The 25,608-nt window shown below is 41.9% G+C and overlaps 1 protein-coding gene across 2 annotated transcripts in view; it reads right to left on the reverse strand.

The window, feature by feature from the left end:
* Positions 1-25,608, reverse strand: part of nadsyn1 (NAD synthetase 1) — a 50,640-nt gene that overhangs the window by 3,992 nt on the left and 21,040 nt on the right. The window contains exons 8-20 of one of the 2 annotated variants that reach the window (XM_052029186.1): positions 23,232-23,349; positions 20,852-20,983; positions 20,633-20,707; positions 17,922-18,040; positions 14,126-14,174; positions 8,480-8,582; positions 6,938-7,106; positions 5,148-5,283; positions 4,008-4,114; positions 2,905-3,036; positions 2,692-2,761; positions 922-1,050; positions 87-263 (exon numbers count right to left, since the gene is read on the reverse strand). In XM_052029186.1, coding sequence (XP_051885146.1) covers positions 87-263; positions 922-1,050; positions 2,692-2,761; positions 2,905-3,036; positions 4,008-4,114; positions 5,148-5,283; positions 6,938-7,106; positions 8,480-8,582; positions 14,126-14,174; positions 17,922-18,040; positions 20,633-20,707; positions 20,852-20,983; positions 23,232-23,349 — 1,516 coding nt within the window. The remainder of the gene's footprint in view (positions 1-86; positions 264-921; positions 1,051-2,691; positions 2,762-2,904; positions 3,037-4,007; positions 4,115-5,147; positions 5,284-6,937; positions 7,107-8,479; positions 8,583-14,125; positions 14,175-17,921; positions 18,041-20,632; positions 20,708-20,851; positions 20,984-23,231; positions 23,350-25,608) is intronic. The other variant, XM_052029187.1, reaches the window with a different exon arrangement.

Consider the following 25,608-nt stretch of genomic DNA (forward strand, 5'->3'; position numbering starts at 1 on the left):
TCAGTTATGTTACAGCCTAAAGGCTAATGCAAATCAATCTGATCATTCAAGTAGACTCTCAGACCCACTTTATCCAAAAGCCTTACCTGGTTATCTATGCACTTGAACTGCCAAGACCAGGTAATGTTGTACAGAAATGGTCGGAGGTCAAACCGATTGTCATCAGGATTATAGTCTTCCGCATGGTATGCAGGAGTCAGCGTAGTCATTTTGTGCCGGTTAATAGAATACATGCGGAAGAAATGCTTTACTTTCTCAGCCACCTTGAAACACATTAACATTTCAAATTTACTTCAACAGCCATGGCTTAAATGCTCTTTCAAATTCCAGTTTGAATAGGATGATTGTTAATTTTAAATTCTGAGATTAGTAAGATATTAGTTAGTCTAAAGTGTCACAGGATATGGGCCAAAGGCAGGAATACGATGTTAGATTACAAATACACCTTGGTCGTTAAATGGCTTGAGGGACTGAATGGTCTAAATCCGTTCCTAAGCATAGCTCAGTAATGTGATGATTGAGTACTACTCCTCAGGAAATGTGATTGCATTAGGTCAATTCCCATGTTAACATAACTACTTTAGTCCACAAATCAACTCTTCTGCACTAAATTATGCAGTAGAATAAAGCAAGCCAATTTAAGCATCAGGGGTACAAAATCCTATGTGCATACATTCCTTTTTAATTTTGGACATTCTGTGGAAAATTAACAATGTAAGTTTTGCAAAACTAGTGATTTTAACAATCTTGTATCTAAATCTGAAACTGAATCTAAAACTTGGTTTCCAACATCTTCACACACCATGCAGTTCTGATACTATGCAACACTAAAAATACATCCTGAAAAATTTAGTGGAGTTTCTTCTTTCAATTTCCCATGTACTTGAAAGGTTTGCAAAGTTAGTACAATTTTAGGCTCACCTGCCTAGGAGTGCAGATGGCTTTCCACATGTGAATTAATTTGCAGAACATGCTGTAAGGGCCACACTTCGCAATCTTCCTTAGTTTCCCATACACTGACAGTTCCGCGTACGTCATTCCCATATCGGCCTATGCAGAAATGATTGAGGCATTGAAACACTTACGTTATGTTGAAATGGAAGTTCAATCAGTCTACACAATAACTGTGAGACAATGGACTGGGTCATCCACCGGGTGGAACTACAGTCTTGCAAACAATAAACACATTTATTGCAGCTCATGCATGCCATGTTATAATATTATGCTGACAGGTGTGACAACTCTGCATGATGTACTTCATCATGGTAAAACTCTGGTTAGGCCACATCTGGAGTATTGCATTCATTTCTGGTCACTCCATTATAGGAAAGATGTGGAGGCTTTGGAGAGGGTGCAGAAGAGGTTTACCGGGATGCTGCCTGGATTAGAGGGCAGGTGCTGCAAGGAGAGGTTGGACAAACTTGGGTGGTTTTCTCTGGAGTGGCTGAGGCTGAGGGGAGACCTGATAGAAGTTTATAAGATTATGAGAGGCATAGATATAGAGACAGCTGGTATCTTTTTCCCAGGGTTGAAATATCTAATACTAGATGGCATGTATTTAAGGTGAGAGGTGGTAAAGTTCAAAGGAGATGTGCGTGGCAAATATTTTTTTGACACAGAGAGTGGTGGGTGCCTGGAATACGTTGTCAGGGTTGGTGCTGGAAGCATATACGATAGAGGTTCTTAGATAGGCACATGAATGTGCAGAGAATGGAGGGATATGGACATTGTGTAGGCAGAATGGATTAGTTTAGTTAGGCATTTAATTACGAGTTTAATTAGTTCGGGACAGCATCGTGGGCTGAAGGGTCTGTTCCTGTGCTGTGCTTTTCCATGTGTTCATCTCGAATAAACCTAACACATCTTCAGAGCTCTCTGTGCTTCCCATGTACTAACCTGGACACACTGCACATCACTTCACTGCAGTCAAGGAGTTAAATATGATCACCTGTTAAATTTAATGCCCACGGGTGAACCTACACAGATCTTTGAAAGTAGCAGAGCATGTTGTGAAGGCTGTTAAATAGGCATACAGGACCCATGACTTGATAAATAATTTTAGGCAAAAGCAAGTAAGTTATAACAGAATCTTCATAAAACAGATGTTAGACACCAGCTGATATACTCCAACTCTGGCCATCACATTTCAGGAAGAATATCTGAAGGTGGTGGCAGAAGAGATTTACCAGAATGGTAAGGGGATAATGCAGATTTCTGTAAGATGAAAGAGAAATTTACAAGGAGATCAATTACTCAAAACCATGAGGTGTTTTGTTAAAAAAAGAAATTGTTTCTAGTTCTGTGCAATGACAAATGAATCAGAGCTCAGATGATGAAAATATGGACATGGAACTTTGAGTGCAAAATTGAACAGCTGCCAGGAATCTTTATTAAGATGAATAACCAATGAGAGCAGATTGAATACCAGTCTTCACAGGGAGATAGGTAAGTATCAAGTACTAAAGCCAAAATATGTCAAAGAGTAGTTGTATGTGACATGGGACAGACCTTTCAAAAAGTTGATCTCCTCCTCAGCTGGTCCATACACCAAGATTTCCATTGCAATTTATAATACATCTGGCCCTAATTTTTCTGCTCAATGCTGCTTCTTACATTTATACGGTAAATATAAATGCATATTGTACACCATTAGAAGTTTCTATGCATTCAACAAGTAAAAAAAATGAGTACCTCATCTGTCTGTGCTATCTGTCCCTCTGCCAGTGGCTCCAGTTCAGCAGTTGGTGGAGCAGACATAATGCTGTAACAGAACAACACCATGGCACCTCAGTACTAATGGGCAGTGCAAGTACCAAAGTATTTCCCACCTTGAATCCAAGGTAACCTCAAATTACATCCTGAATACAAAATTTAAGAACAAAACATAATGTTGCATGAGCTTACCTTCGGAGAGCTGTGAGCTGGAAGTTTTCAATACAGTACTGGATAAAGTTCCTGAGATCAGTCTTACTGATGCCACCGATTGGATTGATATCTGCACTGGAGCAATCATACTTGGTCATGTATCCTCTAAGACTGAAATAGATCAGTGGTTAGGAAGTAAGAGTTAGAAAACATACCAACCAATCTCTGTCAACTTCATAAAGATTCCTGGCAACTGTTTAAAGGTTCCCCAGTTTTGCACTCTTAAGTTCCATGTCCATGCTTGGTTCATTTCAAAGTTGTCACAAGGAGGCGTGTTTTCACATGGCCTGGAGTGCCAACTACATCATTTCCCCTAAAAGAAATAAATTGCCCCTAGAACGCAATTAGTCTGGTAGAGAAGAAAGCACTTATACATGCATTGTTGATGCAGCCTTGACACTTGAACCCATGACCACAACGTGCATCAACCAACATGGATAACCCAACATCAGTATCATAGGAGCAATACACTGCTGGAAGAACTCATCAGGTCAAGCAGCTTCTGTGTGGAGAAGGAACTGTCGATGTTGTGGGTCAAAACCCTGCCCCAGGACAGAGTCTGGGAGCACACCCAGTATGGCACTGCTTATTAGGCAGTTGTTTCACAATTAAAGATTCCAACCAAATATGGGACTTTTCAAACTGGGCAGAGAAAGCTCACCTCTCATCCGTGCAAAGGGAAAAAGGGATGCTGAAACTCAGAAATAGAAGCAGAAGATACTAGAAATACTCAACACGTCAGACAGCCTCCGTGGAGAGAGAAACAAAGTGAACATCTCAGGCCAACAATCTCTCATCAGATTTGATCTCTGTCTTCACAGCTTCTGCCTGACCCACTTAAAATTAACCATTCCCTCCTTCCACAGGTGTTGCTGAGTACCGACTCGGTATGGGGGCTAAGGGTGACGGGGAGAAGACAGGTGAACGAGGTTGAGAGAGAAAAAATCTGCCATGATTGAATAGCAGAACAGACTCAATGTGCCGAATGGTCTAATTCTGCCCCTATATTTCATGGTCTTTTGGTTTATTCCTCCACAGAGGATGCTTGATCTGTTGAGAATTTCCAGCTGTTTTAATCTCACCTCTCATCCACATTGGCTGAACCCAGAACCAACAATCCTCCAGGTTTCCCAAAAGTCCATAAACTCAACTGAGCAAAGAGATAGGCAAGCACCATTCGGATCCTAGCCTTTAACAGACGAGAAGATCAGAAGAGATTATTCTATCATCTTAATATCTTAACAAAAGATGGTAACTACCAAGTACCACATCTCAAATATCAAAACTAAGCAGCAAATTTTGGATCAAGGAAGGTCATTAATTGTAATAAATGTCTCCTCTTGATAATGGGACTGTTGACAGTGTTGCACCAACAAAGCACCTCATCTCGTGGCAGTGGGTATAACACTATTAGAACCAACACATTAATCTATCAATCAATCAAACAATATGTTTCATATACCAAGTCAGAAGTTACAAGTTTAATCAAAAAAATTCTCTCCTGTTTACTTGTACAGAAAAGATATTTTCTCATTTCAGTAAGAGGAGAGGAGTTTGGATCTTTGTGTTTTAGCAGATTGAGAATTTACACAGAGAAACATCGAAAAAAGGAAGTCATAAAGTAAACTAAATTCAAAACAGCTGGTCTAAGACCAGGCACAGGGAGGAAGATGTTCTGTGAACGAATATTGCTATCGTACATTGATCGAAACTTCTCACTGCTTCTGCAAAAATCACATGCACGTTATCAAGTTGGTTCACCAATAGGATCCCTTGGAAACATTAACTAGTTCAAAAGGGTAAATTTGGATGTACTGCACTGCATAAATTATGATAATTTTCCAAAACCACTGAAGAGAGAGGTCACAATCCGGGACAGGTTGCTGAAGGCAACAGTTTGAAGAACCAAATAAACATTGCTAGGTAATAACTAACTTGGGGAAGGTACTGCAGAGGGGTCATTAGGCTGTTCATTCCAGCTGTGTGCACTGCACTGTAAACAAATCAATAATGCTGAATTACTGCAAGAATCCCAACTGTACTGTCAGGGGGCATGAGTTTCACTGTAAGCTGACATTGGGCATATTGGGATCAGTGTGTGAATGTCACATGCAGCCAGATTCACCAATTTCCACAAACTGTAACCGTATTATATCCCATCTTCATCTACTGTGTACACCATGCAAGTGACATTGGGCAAGCAATCAACTAGTCATACGTACCTGCAAATTCTGGAGAGCTAAGTTCTCCCTGCTACAGCCACCATGCACTGTAAATTGTGGTAATTTGCCGGTTACCAAATTGAAAATCATAATCACAGCCTTCACTGCAGAGTCAATGTTCAGGTTGATGTGATGACTGAAGCAAAACCATAAGGATATTGAGATTAAATGCAACATAAATTGGTATTTTACAACAGAGTTCCTCTCAAAGAAGCTTCATGCTTTTGCTGTAAATATTTATGATCCCCACTGACAGAGCTCACTTAGATATGCCAATGAGTGCCATGGTATCTTTTCATATTTTATATTTCCTTACACATAGGTCATTCAGCCAGCTCAGAGCAATCCAATCAATCCCATTCCCCAGTGTTTCCTTGTGACCAACTCTCTGCCCATTAACCACCCCTGATTCTCCTACCATCCACCTACTCTGAGGACAATTTTGAGTGGCCAATTAACCTAACAACCAGCATGTCTTTGGGACGTGAGGGGAAACCAGGGCACATGTTCACAGGGAAAACGTGCAAACTCCACACAGATAGTACAGAGGTCAGAGATGAATTGGGTCACTGGAACGGTGATAGAGCTATGCTATCTGCAGTGTTACTGTGTGCTGTGAAAACTTATGAGGTAAGTTCCACTTGGACGTTGCAAAATAAACATGAGGGCAAAGAGATTGGCAATAAATGCTGACCCTAACAGCAATGCCCAGATCCCAAAAATTGAATAAAATAATAAATAAAATGAAATTAGAGAAAGTAGGGAAAAGAAGAATGAACACAAAGGGAGGTCTATGAAAGAGTGACAGGAAAGACCTGTTTTTCATCTCTAACCTCTGTACTATCTGTGTGGAGTTTGCAGCTTTTCCCTGTGAACATGCGCCCCCTGCTTTCCTCTCACGTCCCAAAGATGCGAGACAAAAGTCTTAGATGCAAGGCAGAAGTGTATGGTGTTATCACAAGAAGGACATAAAGATCTGGAGAAGCTACAAGTGGAAATAGAAATTGGGAAAAATACTGACAATAAAAGTGTTCCTACTGGACCAAGCAGAAAAGAATGTCAGTAAACTGACTGCAAACTGTAAGATAGAACACTGCTTTTGAAATGAATGACGAGTGAAAAATCACAGGCAAAAAAATTCTATGAAAGATTAATGGAAAAATAGTTATACAGATTAAAATGGGATCAACGTTTTGTCTTCAAAACAGATTCTGAACTGCAAGAATGAAAAACACGATGATGCTGGAGGAACTCAGCAGGCCAGGCAGCACCCGTGGAGGAAAGCAGGCGGTCAACGTTTCGGGTCAGGACCCCTCTTCAGGACTGAAGATAGGAAAAGGGAAAGCCCAACATATAGGAGGGAAAAGCAGAGCAGTGATAGGTGGACAAAAGAGGGGAGACGGGGTGGGCACAAGGCGGTGATAGGTATCTACCTCCCCTCTTCTCTTTTGTCCACCTCCGCCTCCCCTCTTTTGTCCACCTATCACTGCTCTGCTTTCCCCTCCTTTATATTGGGCTTCCCCTTTTCCTATCTTCAGTCCTGAAGAGGGGTCCTGACCCGAAACATTGACCGCCTGCTTTTCTCCACGGATGCTGCCTGGCCTGCTGAGGTCCTCCAGCATCTGCGGTTTCTCCGAACTGCAAGCACTACCGAGTAAACTCAACATCTATAGCCTCAAAGCAACGAGGTCATTTGTTTGCAGAGTTGTAAATCAACGTACAAGGTTCAGAACCTAGGACAGATGAATGAACCAATTCTGCACATTCAGTGCTTCCAACTCACGCCTCACCTGCCTATTTGCTCGGCTAGCTCTTTGGCCCGGTTACAGGTATCTTGAGACGAGTTCTCGCTGGCCATGTAGCAAGTGGTAAAGATGCGTTGACAGAGTTCCCGTGGCTCTTTGGGAATGTAATTAGGGTCATTTACAACCCTCCGGGCATCTTCCAGCACCTGCTGATCTAAAGGGATATTATGGAGACTTTCAGAGCTAATTCACAGGTAATGATTGTCAGCAATCTGTCATCAATAAGCAGTATTCTGATCCAAAATCTGGTGAAATTGTTCAATTGCTTTCCCCAAATATTTTCACTGAAAAGCAAAATTGTTGTGTTGCTGGATTAGTACCAGCATGGACTAATAATCTAAAGATGAGAGTTCAAAGCACAGCATGAAAGAAGAGAAATTTAAATTCAACAAATTAGTTAAAAATATCCGGAAAACTGGGGTCAGTAATAGTGGTCGTGAAAATAACAAATTTTCTTTAAAATCCAACCAGTTCATCAATGCCCTTTAGGGAATTAAAACGGCCAAACATGATTCCAGATGCACAGTAAATATGGTTAACTTTGTCTGAGAAGCCTTTCACTTCAAGGACAATAAATATTAGCCTTTCCAGCAATATCCCATCATTCATAATTGATTCTTTTTTTTAAAATATTTTAAAACAAACCTCACACAACTCAGGAAACCAAGCATCAAAAACAAACACACAGCTCCAGTTAGTTCACCTCACACACTAACCCTGACACAGGGTTTAGTCACTGCCTGCCAGCACTAGTCTGTGCACAGCTGGTCAGAGATTTTGAGAACAGCTGGGACAAACAAGTCAGCCTGATTCTTTTCCCTTCATGAGGGGAATGAACTTGGCTACCCAACCAGAGTCCAATGGGCCATGATGAAATATGTCAGGATTGGGTCGGCTTGGGTGTAAAATCTGATTAAACATTTTGCTTTGGGTTGGGTCAGATCAGGCCATGCTTCATCCAGGTAATAAGGATTTGCATGATCGATGCTCGGTGTTTTGACATCAATCCAATCAAATTCCTTTTTGTGATTATTATATTAATGGCAGTGGCACGTTGGATGTGGCAACAAAATTGAACCCTGGAGCTTAAGGACAGGTTTATATTGACCGTGGTTGGGTCTGGTTTGAAGTTAACACCAGAGTAGATCTCTAAATGTCGGGAACCATAAGACTTTTACTCAATATTACTGCCAAGTTAGTTGCACTTTGGTATGAAACACAAGCTACACCAATACAAAGCAGATAGGAAACCTACCATTCCATAATGCAACACTGCTGAAATCAACCATTGGTTGCTATTAGTTAAGGACAGACATCAAGCGTCAAAGCCTTTGCACACTTCAACCCAAACAGACCTTGTTTTGGATAACAAGGAAATCAAATGGGATGGGAAAGTTGGTTTGAGGCGCAGGATCAGAATGATGGAGCGGATTTGACAGACTGTATGGCCAACTCCTACCTCTACCATAACTGCAGGGGATTAGGAGGGTAAATGAGAAGAAGAAATGGATCCGCGAAGTGACTTACTTCCATTTGTTGCAGCAGAGCACACTTGACAACACATGGAATAGACAATGCAGGCTGTAGCTGAGCTATCAATGCCCCCACTGAGAGGTAGAAAAAAGCCAGCCTGCAGACACAGAGAGAAAAGGATGAAAAGGCAGGAACAACATGCAAGGAGCCTGCTAAACCCCAAGTTAAAAAAAACACAGCTCCCATATATGTCCCTGCACATTCACCGGAGCTATTTCTAAATTACGTAACTCGTTTGAGGTTAGAAAGAGAATCAACAGCTGCAAAGTGTCAGAGCTGTCAGACTGGCAAATTTTCTCATTGCAGAGGGGACCCAGCTCCACCCATTCCAACATCAGTGCACACTGAAAGCTCATCTGGCAAGTCCGGCCAAAACAGGAAAGGCCAGAATGAAACTGTTGGCCAGGATGGAGACTTGGCAATGTTCACAACTGAGACACAAGAGATTCAGCAGATGCCAGAATCTGGACATAATGCTGGAGGAACTCAGCAGGTCAGACAGCATCTACAGTGGGGGGGCGGGGGGGGGGGGTGGGAAATAAACAGTCGACGTTTTGGGTCAAGACCCTTCATCAGGACTGGAAAGGTTCAAAACTGTTTGCTGCCACTGGAGGACTGAATTCACTGGAGGACAAGTGGGGGCCAAGTTAACAGATGGACGATTACAGCTACAAAATATCCCAGCTCCTTTTTTTGGCATCTGCAGCATGCCAACTAAACATGGCAGGAGAAGTGTACATTGCAGATCAATCCCATCGTTTCTTGGCTGTTGTGTTCAGGTTGTAGGTTGATTGACATTTACTCTTGTCCTGAGCAGCTGTGGGTGACCTAACTGAGCGAACAAACAGCAGAGCAGAGGCGTGGAGATACTTCAACCCCAAGATGAACCGAAGATCAGCACCTGATGACATATGGCAAATAACATACACTGCACAAGCATCCTAAAACTTCCTTCTCCCAGCTCAGCTGGAGAACCAATTGGCCAGTAGTCCCACTCCAACACTTCAGCCATTCTACCCTGTGGTGAAGGAGATAATAACCGTCCCAACAATTCAATCCTAACGCTGAACCCCCGGCCTACAAACCATGCTGCAAAGTTCAGGCATTGATCATGAATAACTATGATACTGGGCTTCAATCCCGAGGAGTGGAGGAGGTGATTTGGCGGCACAAAGTCAAAGCCCACCATGACAGTTGGCGATTGTAAATTCAGATCATTGTAATTAACTAGCCAAATTAACTGAAAAACAAGCATAAGTAATGGCAACCATAAACTATTAAAATCGATGTACTGTCCTTTGGAGAATAAAATCTGCCATCCTTATCCTAGATGCAAATCCATAGCAACAGTCAAATGGTTGACACCTCCCTATCCATTAACGGGCCAACAGGTTACTCAGTTGTACAAAAGTAGAACCCCATTGATTGCAGCGGTTTAAGGAGATGACATACCACAATTTCTCGAGAACAGTTTGGTATGGGCAATAAATGCTGACCTTGCCAGAACTGTCCGCATCCCACTACTTAATTTTTTTTGAGGAAGTGCAAGCATAGACCAAGAAAAGTACACCATCTTCGTCAGTGTAGATCAGCCTACAAGAAATGTGGCTGAAACACAAATGGAGCATCTGTCAATCAGATTAAATGATGATGTTCTACTTGAAACTAGAAAACCCAGAGACCAGTTCTTGGAGGCTCTCAAGGTGCTTCTGCCCTTTGTATAGCCACACACCCACAGGCTAGATCCCTCAAGGTTGCCGTGCAGGTCGATAGGGTTGGTAAGAAGGTGTATGGAGTGTTGGCCTTCATTAGTCAGGGTATTGAGTTCAAGAGCCGCGAGGTGATGTATTGGTATTGGTTTATTATTGTCACTTGTACCGAGGTACATTGAAAAACTTGTCTTACAAACCGATCTTACAGGTCAATACATTACACAGTGCAGTTACATCAAGTTAGTACAGAGTGCATTGATGTGGTACAGGTTAAAAAAAAACAATAACAGTACAGAGTAAAGTGTCACAGCTACAGAGAAAGTGCAGTGCAATAAGGTGCAAGGGAACAACAAGGTAGTTCGTGAGGTCATGAGCTCTATAGAACTCTGGTTAGACCACACTTGGAGTATTGTGTTCAGTTATGGTCACCTCATTATAGGAAGGATGTGGAAGCATTAGAGAGGGTACAGAAGAGATTTACCAGGATGTTGCCTGGATTGGAGAGCATGTCACATGAGGACAGGTTGAGTGAGCTAGGGCTTTTCTCTTTGGAGAGGAGGAGGATGAGAGGTGACTTGATAGAGGTGTACAAGATGATAAGAGGCATAGGTCGAGTGGACAGTCAGAGACTTTTTCCCAGGGCAACAGTGGCTAACATGAGGGGACATATTTTTAAAGTGATTGGAGGAAGATATAAGTGGGATGTCAGGGGTAAATTTTTTTTTTTTTTTTACAGAGAGTGGTGGGTGCGTGGAACGCACTGCTGGCAGAGGTTGTGGGGGCAGATACATTAGGGACATTTAAGAGACTCTTAGATAGACACATGAATAATAAAGAAATGGGGGGCTATGAGGGAGGGAAGGGTTAGATAGATCTTAGAGCAGGATAAAATGGCGGCACAACAATGTGGGCCAAAGGGCCTGTACTGTGCTGTAATGTTCTATGTTCTAGAGAAAAAACAATTTATAACAACTACTAAGAAACACTGTGTTCCTGTTGCAAGGTCCATTTAGTCTGCTGAATACATGACCAAACAAGCTGCCTCCAGCACAAGTAAAACAAAACAGTTTGGTTCAGCTGTAAGTATCCCACCTTATGCACAAGATGTGGACCAAACAGAGTGGAGATACAAGAGACTGCAGATCCTGGAATCTGGAGCAACAAACAAAATGCTAGATGAACTCAATGGGTCAGGCATCTGTGGAGGGAAATGGATGTTCAATGTTTCAGGTCGAAACCTTTCATCTGGACCATTTCCCTCCACGGATGCTGCCTGGCCCACTGAGTTCCTCCAGTATTTTGGTTGTTGCTTTAAGTTTAGAGCTGTCATGCAGCTGGACATCCACGGTGAGTTTGGGTGTGCAAACAGAGGAGGTATTCTCCACCACCACTGACAATAAGAGCTGTGAGCAGGCCACAAAACTCTCCATCATATCGATGGTTCCATCATATAATTGAGCATATCTCATGGCTCATATGAAGACAGAGAGGCATTCACGTCCCCCCGTTAATCAGCTTGCAAATCCCTCCACTTCACAACAGTTGAACATTTTTGTAATCGCAACTTTGTTCACTAAGGAAAAGGTATAAAGAAGTGAAGCCACAATCAATACATCTGCGACAATGAAGAATCATCTACAGGTGCTGCCTGGCTGCTTATTCTTTCCAGCACATTCTGTTTTTATTTCAAATTTCCAGCACCTGCAGCTTTTTTTAAATTTTCAACTGGTAATACACATAAATTTGCTTTTGAGAATTATAGGGTACAGTGAAACACGTCTACCACGAGGAGGAGCTATGGCACCAAAACTCATGTTCCGATGCAGAGCACCATAGAATTATATCACATCAGCTCACACTCTCAATCTTTCTATCCTGACTGAAAGAACAGGGGGACACTCCCAGTGGAGGTTGGATGATGCTGAACCACTTCTGAAAACCTCTAACACATCAGCCAAAACCTAAACACTAACAGACACTCAGTGGCAAGAGGCAGTGTGTTCAACTACAGACTTTGTGAATGGTCTGACAGGAAAAGATTGAAACTGGAAATGGAGTTATCATCACAGCCCTAGGCTCCGCACTCCCACTTCCTACAGATAGAGAGGTAAATATCAGTCGTATTAGCGTGCACATTAACAGGGCATTGTTTCTCATTATTCCCACAATAATCATGTTAAGGGAATGTGTGCAAGTTTAAATGTGTGTTATCGTGCACCCTCCGTAAACAGTCAAATTTAAATTTATGCTCTGCATTCCTGAAACTCAGTTTTATTTGCAAGCAACAGATTTTTATCTCTAACACATCAGCCAAAACCTAAACACTAACAGACACTCAGTGGCAAGAGGCAGTGTGTTCAACTACAGACTTTGTGAATGGTCTGACAGGAAAAGATTGAAACTGGAAATGGAGTTATCATCACAGCCCTAGGCTCCACACTCCCACTTCCTACAGATAGAGAGGTAAATATCAGTCGTATTAGCGTGCACATTAACAGGGCATTGTTTCTCATTATTCCCACAATAATCATGTTAAGGGAATGTGTGCAAGTTTAAATGTGTGTTATCGTGCACCCTCCGTAAACAGTCAAATTTAAATTTATGCTCTGCATTCCTGAAACTCAGTTTTATTTGCAAGCAACAGATTTTTATCTCAAAAACGCTCTAAATTATGGCAGAGAACGAGCATATCCTGAACACCAGAAAACATGGTCTTCTTCTTCTTCTTAAATAGTGCCTCGGGATCGGGGACGACTTGCTTTCACTCCGATTCTGTGTGTTGGGGTAACTGGCGAGACCAAAGCGGGAGCTGCAAATGCTTCCACAAATGTCTGAGGGGTGAATGGCTTGGAGGTTTGGGAGGTGGCTTGCTTCTCATGCTATTTACGTGGGACCTCTGTCTGCTCCCAATACGTGGACTTGTTATCGCATTGGGAGACTGGTCATGTTATCAGAATATTATCATGTTGCTGTACATGGAAACTTGCTGTATACGAATTCTCCACCACAGTTCCCACATTACAATAGTAACTGGGTGGCATAGCGATGCAGCAGGTAGTGCTAATGCCTCACAGCTGATGCAGTCAATGTGGAGTTTGCATATTTTCCTGGATGCTCTGGTTTCCTCCCACATCCCAAAGACATGCTGGTTAGTAGGTTAATTGGTTACTATAAACAACCCCTAGTGTACTTGAGTGATAGGATAATCAGGGTGGGCATGTGAGAGAATAAGTAACAGGCAAATAAGTGACGGGCTTGGTGGGATTAGACCCAGCATAAACTTGATGGACCAAATAGCCTCCTTCCATATCACAAGAAAATGTATAAACAAAACATCTTTAAAACTATGGGAAGTAAAATGATCAGTAGTCATTAAAGCTGACATGTAAATGAAAGACTTTCTCCCTTTCTTTATAAGTGGCTACATAGGAACATTTAAAAATCCAACTGGTAACTTAATGCTAAAATCACCATGCAAGAGGGTTAAAATAAAACTAATTTCTGTTACTCCATCTTTGGCAGCAATGCCTCACACTGACTAAGATCCAAACATGCACAGTGAAATAACCTCTCGATGTAGCTCAAAGGGTCAGTCTCTCTCTTCCCTACACAAGGAAATGGTCAGAGATTGTCATATGAATGACCACCAGCACAATATGGAATGGTCACTCAAACAGGGGATGAGTGCTAAATTGTGGTGTGATCCAAGTATTAAATCATCACGTGTTTGTTACAAGATGCTACATGGAATCCCGAGCAACCAGTCTTCAGTCCATGATATGACCCCAACGTTTTACCAAATCCCTCTTAAATTTACAGCAAGAATAAGTCAGTTCTTCATTTCTGAGTCTCATACAGTTAAACCAACTTTGCTAAAAATGCCTCTATTCATACCTCACACTGCAGTTCGCTCCTCACATTGACTTACCTGAGAACTACGTCGGAGATAATCCCACAGCCAATAGGCAGGTCCAAGACTAAATAAAACATGAATAAGAGTTAGTGAACAACAAAAGATCATGCACTTTTTCACAAATATTTTTGAATGTAAAAGAACAAATAGAAGCAGGAGTGGCCATTTGCATCTTCAAGCCTGCTCTGCTATTCAATAAAATCATTGCAAATCTTTTAAATCACTGCCACTTTCTAATACTAACCCCATAATCACTGAATGGTTACGGCATGGATGAAGGCTATTTGGCTCACCACATGTGCACTGACTCTATACAAGAGCAATGAAGCTAGCCTCTCTCCCCTTAACCCTGCAAGTTCTTTCCTTTCAGGTATTTTTCAACTCCCTGTGGGATGCTACAATTGAACCCACCCCCACTCCCACCCCTGACAGTGCATTCCAGACCCTAGGTGTTTGCTGTGTAAAAAGAAAAAGGTTTTCCTTATGTCACATTGGGTTCCTTTGCCAATCACTTTCATTCTATGTCCCACTGTTCTTGATCACTCCACCAATAAAAGCAGTTTCTCTCTACCTAATCTACTATAACCTTCATAATTTAAATACCACTATTAGATCTCTTTGCAACTTCCTCTATTCCAATCAGAATCAGATTTGTTATCACTGACTTAGATGGCATGAAATTTGTTGTTTTGCAGCAGCAGTACAGTACAAAGACATAAAATTACTATAAGTTACAAAAATAAATAAATAGTGCCAAAAACAAAGGAATAACGAGGTGGTGTTCATGGACCATTTAGAAATCTGATGGCGGAGGGAAAGAAGCTGTTTCTGAATCATTGAGTGTGGGTCTTCAGGCTCCTGTACCTCCTCCCCGATGGTAGTAATGAGAAGAGGGCATGTTCTAAGGAGAACAACCTCAGCTTGCAAATAACTAAAGTCCCTCATTTCTGGAATCACACAGGTAAATCTCTTCTGCACTCTCTGAAGCTTTTGGATCTTTCCTAAACTGTAGTGCCCAAGACTGGCCAAAACACTGCAGTTGTGACTGAACCAGTGTTTTACAAACATCCGTCAGGACTTGCTAGCCTTGTACTCTGTCCATCTATTTACAAAGCCCAGGATCACGGTAGTGTAGCAGTTAGTGTAACACTATTACAGCACCAGTGACCCGGGTTCAATTCCCGCCGCTCTCTGTAAGGAGTTTGTACATTCTCTCCGTGTCTGCATGGGTTTCCTCCGGGTGCTCTGGTTTCCTTCCACATTCCAAAGACATACGGGTTAGGAAGTTGTGGGCATGCTATGTTGGCGCCGGAAGCGTGGCGACACTTGCGGTCTGCCCCCAGAACATTCCAAGCAAAAGATGCATTTCACTGTGTGTTTCAATGTACATGTGACTGATAAAGATATCTTATCCTTTATGTTTTTATAACCACTTTCTTAACCTCCCATGGCACTTTCAATAATCTATGCATGTTTACTCCCACATCATTCTGTGCTTGTCCTTACTTAGAGTTGTTAATTCTAGTTTACATTGCCTCTTTTCATTCTTCTTATCAAATCTAACACTTCACATTTCTTTCCTTTGAATGTCACCTGCTACCTATCCAGCCTGCCTTCATCTCCTGGAAGTCCAGTACTATTCTCCTTATACTTCAACCAAATGTTGTGCCATGTGCAAAATTGGAAATTGTGCTCTGTGCACTAAGGCTGAATCATTAACATATACAGAGAAAGGCAATGGTGCTGGTACCAACTCCTGGGGAACTCCATGTACAATTCCTTCCAATTCAAAACAACAATCTTTCGCCGCTACTTCATTTCCTGTTACTTAGCGTATTTTCTATCCACGCTGTTGCAGCCTATTCTATTCCATAAGCTTCAGCCTCAATGATAAGCCTACTATGTGCTACCTTATCAAAAGGCTTCTGGAAGTCCATTATAAAGCACATTTCCATCATTGATCCTCTTTATTACTTCACCGAAAGACACAATTTGCTTTCAAAAATTCCAGGTTGGCTCTCAATCTCTAAACAATCAACACATCTGAGTGACTGCTAATTCTATCTCCAATTGTTTTTCCCAATACCTTCCCCACTAGTATGGTTACACTGGCTAGTGTACAACTAATGGGCTCATCTCTACATCTTTTTTTCTGAACAAGTGTGCAACACTTAGAATTTCCCAGTCTTCAGGCACCACCTAATCTTGAAAGATCATGTCCAGGTTGTCAGCGATTTCCTCCTCTATTTCCCTAGGATTCCTCCCATCTGCTCCAGGTTATTTATCCATATTAAATTTTGCTGGCCTTTCTACTGCCTCCTTTTTATCAATTTTTAGCCCCATCCAGAATCTCAACAACACTGGCCTTTACTTAGACTCCTAGAGCATCTCCTTCCTCAGTACAGATTGATCAAAAGGATCTCATCCATGCCCTCTGTCCCCAGAAGATTTCCTTTTTTGGTCTCTTTTACAACTCCTTCCCTGTTGACGTGCCCAGAGAATATTTTGGGATTCCCTTTTATCTTTGCAGCCGGCCTTTTCCCATGCTCTCTCTCCTTTCCTTTTTTATTTCCCCATTAAACATGCTGTAAATCAGCCTGACGTCTGTCATATGTTCGGGAAAATATGGTGGCGAGTATAATCTGGGTGAATATCATGTAGAAAAGTGTAAGGCCATCCACTTCGGTGTACAAAACAAAAAAGGCAAACTTATTTTTTTTAAATGGTGAGAAATTAAGAAATCTTGTTGTTCAAAAGGACCTAGGTGTCTCTGTATACAAGTCATTGAAAGGCAACATACAATTAGGAAGGCAAATGGTACATTGGCCTTAATTACGAGAGGAGTTGAGTACAGGAGTAAAGATGGAGCCCTGATGCAGGGTCTCAACCCAAAATGTCAATCGTCCCTCTGCCTCCACAGATGCTGCCTGACCCACTGAGTTTCTCCAGCAATTTGTTTTTTGCCACAGGAGTAAAGATATCTTACAACAATTATACAGGGCCTTGAGGAAGTGAGAGTTGTAGAAGGGGATGGGGTAAATGGCAGGACAGGTTTGAGAGGCTTACTCCTTTGCCCATCTATTGCCCACCAGGCTTAAGGACAGCTTCTATCCCACTGTGATAAGACTACTGAATGGTTCCCTTATACGATGAGATGGACTCTGACCTCACGATCTACCTTGTTGTGACCTTGCACCTTATTGTCTATCTGCACTGCACTTTCTCTGTAGCTGTGACACTTTACTCTGTACTGTAATTGTCTTTACCTGTACTACCTCAATGCACTCTGTACTAACTCAATGTAACTGCACTGTGTAATGAATTGACCTGTACGATTGGTATGCAAGACATGTTTTTCACTGTACCTCGGTACAAGTGACAATAATAAACCACTACCAGTACCAATACTAGACAGCATTCTGCTCAGAGACAAGAACAATTAAAACAAAATTCTCTCCCGTTTCACACCTGGCTTTTACACTCACTGGAGCTACGTCCTGTATTCATTTACAACCTGAGCAGGAAGAGTTAGTGCCAGCACAGGAATCTAAGACCTAGACATAATTTTTTTTAAATTGTTGCCACTTTCACAAAGCATAAATTTCATGTCACTGTTTGGAATCAAGGAATCTAACAATCAGATCCGTGCATTTTGCCGTATCCTTGCCAGATCTCCAAAACGTCCCAGACCCCATGCTCTTTCCCCACAGCTGGGACACAAGTATTTCCATTGAGGAACATGTTAGCTGTACTATTTATCATAGGTTAGAATGTCACCCCGTAAAGCCAAAATTTGAAAGCCCCAACACACCTGATTTCTTCTTCAGGAGTATGGTATCGGATCTGAATGGGTTGAATAGAGGGCATGTAGACATCATCCGCTGAGGACAGTGTGAAGCTGACGCTCACTCGATGATATACTTCATTTGCCTGTTTGGAATATCATTCACAGGACTGGTTTAATTCTGAGATTTGGAAATATGCACAAGTGAAGATACCAGCAGGGCAGCTGTCAGTAACACAGACGAAACTCCCACAAGAGGAGCCGGTGATGGTGACAACAATAGACAGCATTCCCCATTTACATGCTCAAGTGTCAGGCAGTGTTACATGCTCAGTGTCAAGTGGGCAAGGACAGTAGTGTAGCTGTTAGCGTAACGCTTTACAGCACCAGTGACCCGAGTTCGATTCTGGCCACTGTCTGTAAGGAGTTTGTAGGTTCTCCCCATGTCTGCGTGGACTTCCTCCGGTTGCTCCGGTTTCCTCCCACATTCCAAAGACGTACGGGTTAGGAAGTTGTGGGCATGCTATGTTGGCGCCGGATGCATGGCGACACCTGCAGGCTGCCCCCAGAATATTCCACGCAAAAAAGATGCATTTCACTGTGTGTTTCAATGTATATGTGACTAATAAAGAAATCTTATCATAACATTAGTTTCAACAAAGCTGTGTATCCAACAATGAGTTGCAAACCAATCCAGTCTGTTTTACGTGGCTATCTTGGCCCAATTTCACCCACGACTGAGTCCCATTAATCACACAGATAATTACAGGGAACAGTATTGAACACAAGGGTGGAGATCCATCCTCTGTTGCTTATGCTAAATTCACAATGCGGACACAGATACACATCCAAGACCACTTGTGGAATTCATTTCCAGTGGCCAATGAAAGACAATGTCAGAAATGGACCTTAAAATTCCATGCAAAAACATACTGCACTCTTAGTTCAATGGATGAATTTCTACTTTGTTTCACTCTTCCCAAAAATGTGTTTAGCAAGACCAATGAAGAAAATTGATATTGACAGTTCTGAGAATTCAAGCTGTTGCTAATTAGATTGCTAGTAAGAGATCAGACCAGTTTGCCTTGGTGAGAAAGGTTGATGGAGATGCACAGTAGAGTAGGAACCACGGGTTGAAAAAAGGTGTGAGTTTTGAGAAAATTTTGTTCAACCTTTTCTGTGACCTGGAATATCAGCTTTCAATTTGGAAAGAAGGCTAAGATAAGATCTTTATTAGTCACATGTACATCGAAACACACAGTGAAATACATCTTTTGCGTAGTGATTTTGGGGGGCAGCCCGCAAGTGTCACCATGCTTCCAGCACCAACATAGCATGCCCACAACTTCCTAACCCGTACGTCTTTGGAATGTGGGAGGAAACCGGAGCACCCGGAGGAAACCCACACAGACACGGGGAGAACCTACAAACTCCTTACAATTAGTGAGGAATATAAAAATAAATAATAAGAGCTTCTTTAAGGAAGAAAGAGGTCAAAGCAAACACAGGTCCTGAGAGAACGAGGCTGCGGAAATAGTTACAGGGAACAAGAAAATGGTGGAGGAGTTAAGCAGACATTTTCTATAGTCTTTATGGTAGCAGATACCATGAACATCTCATTATTACTGAATAACATTGGGGAGGAATTAAAAACCATAACTATCACTAGAGAAATATAAACAAGCATACTAATGGGGCTGAAGGGTTGATAATTCCCCTGGCCTGGACAGCTTGCATCCTAGGAGCCTAAACAAAGTGATTACTTAGTGGACGAATTAGTTACAATCTTATAAACATCCATAGATTCTGGACAAGTACCAGAGAATAGGAAAGATGTCAATGTGATACTCCTATTCAAAAAGGGAAGGAGACACAAAGCTGGTAACTATAGGCCAATTAGCCTAAGATCTAACGTGGAAAAATGTTAGAATCAATTATTATTGAACCAATGGCAGGACACTTGCAAAATCATAATCAAACAGAGTATGCAGAACTTCATGAAGAGAAGAATCATTTCAGACAAATTCATTAGAGTTTTTTTTAAGGTCTCAGCCAGAGTGATAGCAGGGAACCAGTGAATGTATTTTGTTTGGACTTTCAGAAGCATTTGACATGGTGCCTCACAAAGTCTCAAGGGCCCATGGTCTTGGAAGTAACATTTTGGCATGGATAGAGGAGTGGCTAACTGGCAGAAAGCAGAGAGCAGGGACTAGGGGATCATTTTTCATTTGGCAGCCTGTGACCATAGGGATCAGTGCTGGAATCACAAACAATTACAAAACATATTAGTGTCTTGGAGGCAGGAAGCTTAAGAGAAGCCAAATTTGCAGATGACACAAAAAGCATGGAAAACCTAATTGAGAGGAGGATACAAAAGTTTACAAGAGATATCAAGAGGTTAGTAGAGCTACTGCCTCTGGGTTCAATCCTGACCTCGGGTGCTCTCTGTGCTGTTTGCATGTTCTCCCTGTGACCGCATGGATTTCCTTCAGGAAAAATTGATTAAAAATTGATTAACACATTAAAAATTGATTTTAAGTGATTATTCCAATGTTTCATTGATTGCTGTGTACAGGTTCTTACGGCAGCCAAGTTGGCTTCTGCATTTCATCCAATCCAAACATGGCCACACTCATTGAGTGTAATGTGTATTGGGGCATTCTGAAATAGGGAAGCCTGCGAAAAGTAAACCGTTTTAAAACTTAGACTTCAACAAAGAGGAAAACTCATTTACAAACCATCAATCTTCTATTGATCTTGTCTACACGATAGGCTCTTATGTCTTCCAAATCCTGAGTGGTAGTTAGAACTTCCTAAAGAAAGAAGAAAAGAAAAATTCTGGAGATGGATGGATTCCAACTAACGTTTAATTCTGCAGAGAGCAACTTTGTACTTTCTGAACATTCAAATCACGAGCAGAGTCAGTGTCAGAAATGCTTACGTTATTCATATCTTACCACATCATCCAATGAAAATTGAGATCCTTGAGCCACAATATGTCCATTTACAGCAATCATAGCACAGCCATCATAATACAGGCGATCACCATCACAGCCCTTCTGGTTGGCGAGGAGGTATATTCCACCATTCTGAAGGGATGGAAGAGAGAAATCAGTCCTGGGTCATCACTAAGATTCCTTTGAACAACTACATGGTTTCAAAGTTGAATAAAAGCAGAAAATGTTGGAAACACTCAGCAGGTCAAGCAGGTCAAATGTTGGAAACACTCAGCAGGAAGAGTAACCGAGTTAACGTGTACTGTTGAAGACCCTTCGTCAGAACTGGGAAAGAGAGAAAAGCAGCTGATCAAGTTGCCGGGAGGGTAGATCTCTCTGATAGTGTAAAACTGGGGTGACCATGGGGATGAGCTGTAAACAGGGTTATCTGGTCAATGAGCGAGTGACAGCAGTTAGAGAGTGAGAATGTAGACAAAAGATTGTAGAGGCTGTGAAATACAGAGCAGGAGGACACACTGGGTGTGGAAAGGCTCCACATCCAATTTTCCAAACTACAAAAGAGGTGTGCTCAGTTCCTACTCCATTAACGGAATGAATGGGAGCTTGTTTTGTGGGGAACGCAAGCAAGAACCTAAATACTGGCACCCATTACAACAGTACGTTGTCACAATATTTCAGATATTAGGTGCAAAATACAAAATACTCCGGAATTTTGAAATTAAACTGCAAATGCAGGAAGTATCCAGAAAGTCAGTCAGCATCTGTGGAGGGAGAAAGGTATCGACCTCTCATCAGTTCCAATGATGTCAACCAGCTAACAGGTTAATTTGGTTTTACCTCACACAAATCAGGTTGACATAATCAGAAACAATAGTTGTAAACATGGGAAAATGCTTCCTTAAAACCCAACAGGGCAAAACTAGAAAGGATTTTTAAAAAACAACAATTAATTTGAGCTGTACCCCTTCGATGAAAACAGTCCAACGTGCAAGAATTACTTATAGGGATCTTGCACCGGACCAAAAGGGCAACACAGCAGCCTAACAAGTAGAGCTGCTATCTCACAGCTCCAGTGATCTGGGTTCAATTCTGACCTCCAGTTCTGTCAGCGTGGAGTTTGCTCATTTTGCCTGCGACTGCATGGGTTTTGTCCCAAAGACAAATGGGTTGGTTAAGTTAATTGGTCACTGTAAAGTACTCCAAGTGTGGGGGTGGGGGGTAGAACCTGGAGGGCAGTTGAAGGCAATGTGGACAGAATAAAATGGGATTAGTGCAGGATTAGGGTAAACAGGTGATTGGTGACCAGCACCGACTTCATAGGCTGAAGGACCTGTTTCCGTGCAGTATGACTCTTATCAAATTTCAACATACCTTTCCATCCCCAGTCCAAAAACCTTCAGATCTCTACTGTCCCTCTAGTTCTGCCCTGTGAAACCTGTAAAACTACGTCTGACCAAGTTTTTGGTCATCACCCCTAATGTCACATGATGTGGCTCTGCATAATATTCTGTATAATTATCCTCCTGTCTATTTCCTTAACGATTTGAAATACCTCTCTCAGACCTCCTCACAATCTGCTCTGATCCAAGGAGAAGAATCCCCAGCGTCTACCCACATAACTGAAGTCTGGAATCAATTTCAGTGATTTTATCTGCACCCACTCTACATCTGTGGTGCCTAAAACAAGATATTATATAAAACAATGGCTTGGCGTCAACTGGAATAAAAATTCATGATGATTTCCTTGTTCTTGTAACTCTGGGCCTCTGTTCATCAAACCCCAAAGTCCCATTTGCTTTTTTTTAACCACTTCTTAATTTTCTTTCTTTTTTAGTTCAAGTTCAAGTTACTTTATTGTCATTCACCCATATGCTATAAAAACACATGAAGGAATGAAATGTCGTTTCCCCCAGACTCACAACAGAGGACATACATAAAACAGAAGACATACAATAAACACAGACAAAGAAATTGTGCAAGTACAATAGAGCAAAATACGGTGTATACAGAATACAGATTTAGTGTAGAGTTAGTGCAAAACCAAGTTGGGCAAAGAAAATACAGAACTCAGTGTGTTGCACTAATTGTATAAACATGTTCAGCAGCTGAACTGACTGAGATTTAATCTCATTTCTCCTGATTACCAGGCCTAGCCACTAGATCATGACTCCAGTGACTTCACAGTCATGTACTTGTACTTTAATTAAACTATAATGTGGTGCAATATCTGGCCAGCAACGTGAAAAAGTCACTGATAAACAAAGAAACTTGCTCATGGCAGCAGCATTTCAATCTACTTAAAGTACTTCCTTAAACAGTTCTTGCAGCAGACCTAGAAATCCACTGACGTTTGCAAACATCTCCTTTCCCACAATTTTACCTTTGCAGTAGCTGACTTTACAATGTCGGTCCTCAAATAACTTTTACGAAGAACGTGGTGGCTCCCTGAAGAATTGGTAAATATCTCCACCCCATCCATCGCCATGGTGATGTGAGGACTGGGAAGGGAAAAGAACAAGGGAAGTCAGTGTTTCTCAAACTTATGATGCAACTGGCAGAGGTGACTTTTTTTTAATAGTGTGCAAGCATTTTTTAGATTTTGTCTTTTGTCTGCCCTCACAGGTGGATAGGAAATATTTCATGGCAGTATCACAAAGAAGAGCAGGAAAGATTTCCACAATGTCCCAGCAAGCACTTCTCCCTCAACCAACGTTACTGGTTTTTGCACAGAACCACTTAGACCACAAAACATAGGAGCAGAATTAGGCCATTTGGCCCATCAAGTCTGCTCCACTATTCAATCATGGCTGATTTATTTTTCTCTCTCAACCCCATTCTCCTGCCTTCTCCCTGTAACCTTTGACACCCTTACTAATTGAGAACCTATCAACCTCCACTTTAAATATACCCGATGACTTGGCCTCCACAGCTGTCTGTGGCAATGAATTCCACAGACTCACCACCCTCTGGCTAAATAAATCCCTCCTCATCTCTATTCTAAAGGGACGTCCTTCTATTCTGAGGCTGTGCCCTCTGGTCCTAGACTCTCCCACTACTGGAAACATCCTCTCCACATCCACTCTATCCAGACCTTTCAATTTTCGGTAGGTTTCAATGAGATCCCCCTTCATCCCTCTAAACTCCAGCAAGTACAGGCCCAGAGCTATCAAACGCTCCTTATTAGTTAATTCCTGGGAACCATTCTTGTAAACCTCCTCTGGACCGTCTCCAATGCCAGCACATCCTTCCTTAGATTTGGGGCACAATACTCCAAATGTGGTCTGACCACCTCCTATAAAGCCTCAGCATTACATCCTTGCTTTTATATTCTAGTCCTCTTAAAATGAATGCTAACATTGCACTTGCCTTCCTTACTACCAACTCAACCTGCAAGTTAACCTTTAGGGAATCCTGCACTAGGACTTCCAAGGCACTTTGCACCTCCAATTTCTGAATTCGCTCCCCGTTTAGAAAATAGTCTACGCCTTTATTTCTTCCACCAAAGTGCACGACCATACACTTTCCTATGCCACTTCTTTACCCATTGTCCCAACCTATCCAAGTCCTTCTGCAGGTTCCCTGCTTCCTCAACACTACCTGCCCCTCCACCTATCTTTACATCATCTGCAAACTTGGCCACAAAGCCATCAATTCTGTTATCCAGATCATTAACATGTAACATGAAAAGTAGCGGACCCAACACCGAGCCCCACTGAACACCACTAGTCACCGGCAACCAACCAGAAAAGGCCCCATTTATTCCCACTCCTTGCCTTCTGCCTGTCAGGCAATTTTCTATCCATGCTCGTACCTTCCTGTAATACCATGGGCCCCTATCTGGATCAGCAGCCTCATGTGCGGCACCTTATCAAAGGCCTTCTGAAAATCCAAGTAAACAACACCCACTGACTCTCCTTTTGTCTATCTCTATAAATAAAGGCTGGGCATTTAATGTTTGCCCCTTACTATCTTTGAGTATCTCACTTGACCATTTGTGAGGGCAATTAAGAACAAGGATCGACCTCATTGCTATGGTACTGTAGTCACATTTAATCACAGCAGGTAAGGATAGCGAATTTCTTTCCCTAAAGAACTGAACCATCTGAAGAGTTGTGTTAATCTACTTGCTTCATGGTCTTTCATTACAGTTTCTCTTAAAGCTGCACGCATTGACAAGCCATGCATGAAATGGTGGACAACTGGATCATCTGTCAATCAGGCTTGGTGACCACACTGCTGTAAGTGATTTAAACTGATTCAATACGCATAAAATATAAGCAAATATCTTCCCCTCATTGTCTTTTTTTCCTGCAGAAATAACCATTTTTATTTGCAGAACTTGTTCTATTTCCTCTGCTCCTTATGTAGACTGTGTTTACTGGATAATAAATAATTGGATATTTAGTGTGAGTCATACATTCCATTCCACCTCCAACTCATTGGCTGACAGCATTGGATAAAAAGGTGGCAGAGTATTTAGTGGCTAAGTTTTATTTAACTGATTGCCATGATAGGATCAGAGCTCATCCCTACAGAGCATTAGATATAGTGTCTAGATTGAAAGTCAAGTTATTTAATCATTATGCAACTATACCCTTGATTCCTCACAGTGACCATACTTCAGGGGTACTTCATTGGCTATAGTGAACTTTAGTACATCCCAAGCTGCTCAAGGCACAATGTGGCTCAACGGATCTCTCTCTTTCTTTTCTGTAGCCTTTTTGAACACACGACAAGAGTTTACAATTGAGCGAGAC

The sequence above is a fragment of the Pristis pectinata genome, chromosome 14, assembly GCF_009764475.1.
Source record: "Pristis pectinata isolate sPriPec2 chromosome 14, sPriPec2.1.pri, whole genome shotgun sequence".
Lineage (NCBI taxonomy): Eukaryota > Metazoa > Chordata > Chondrichthyes > Rhinopristiformes > Pristidae > Pristis > Pristis pectinata.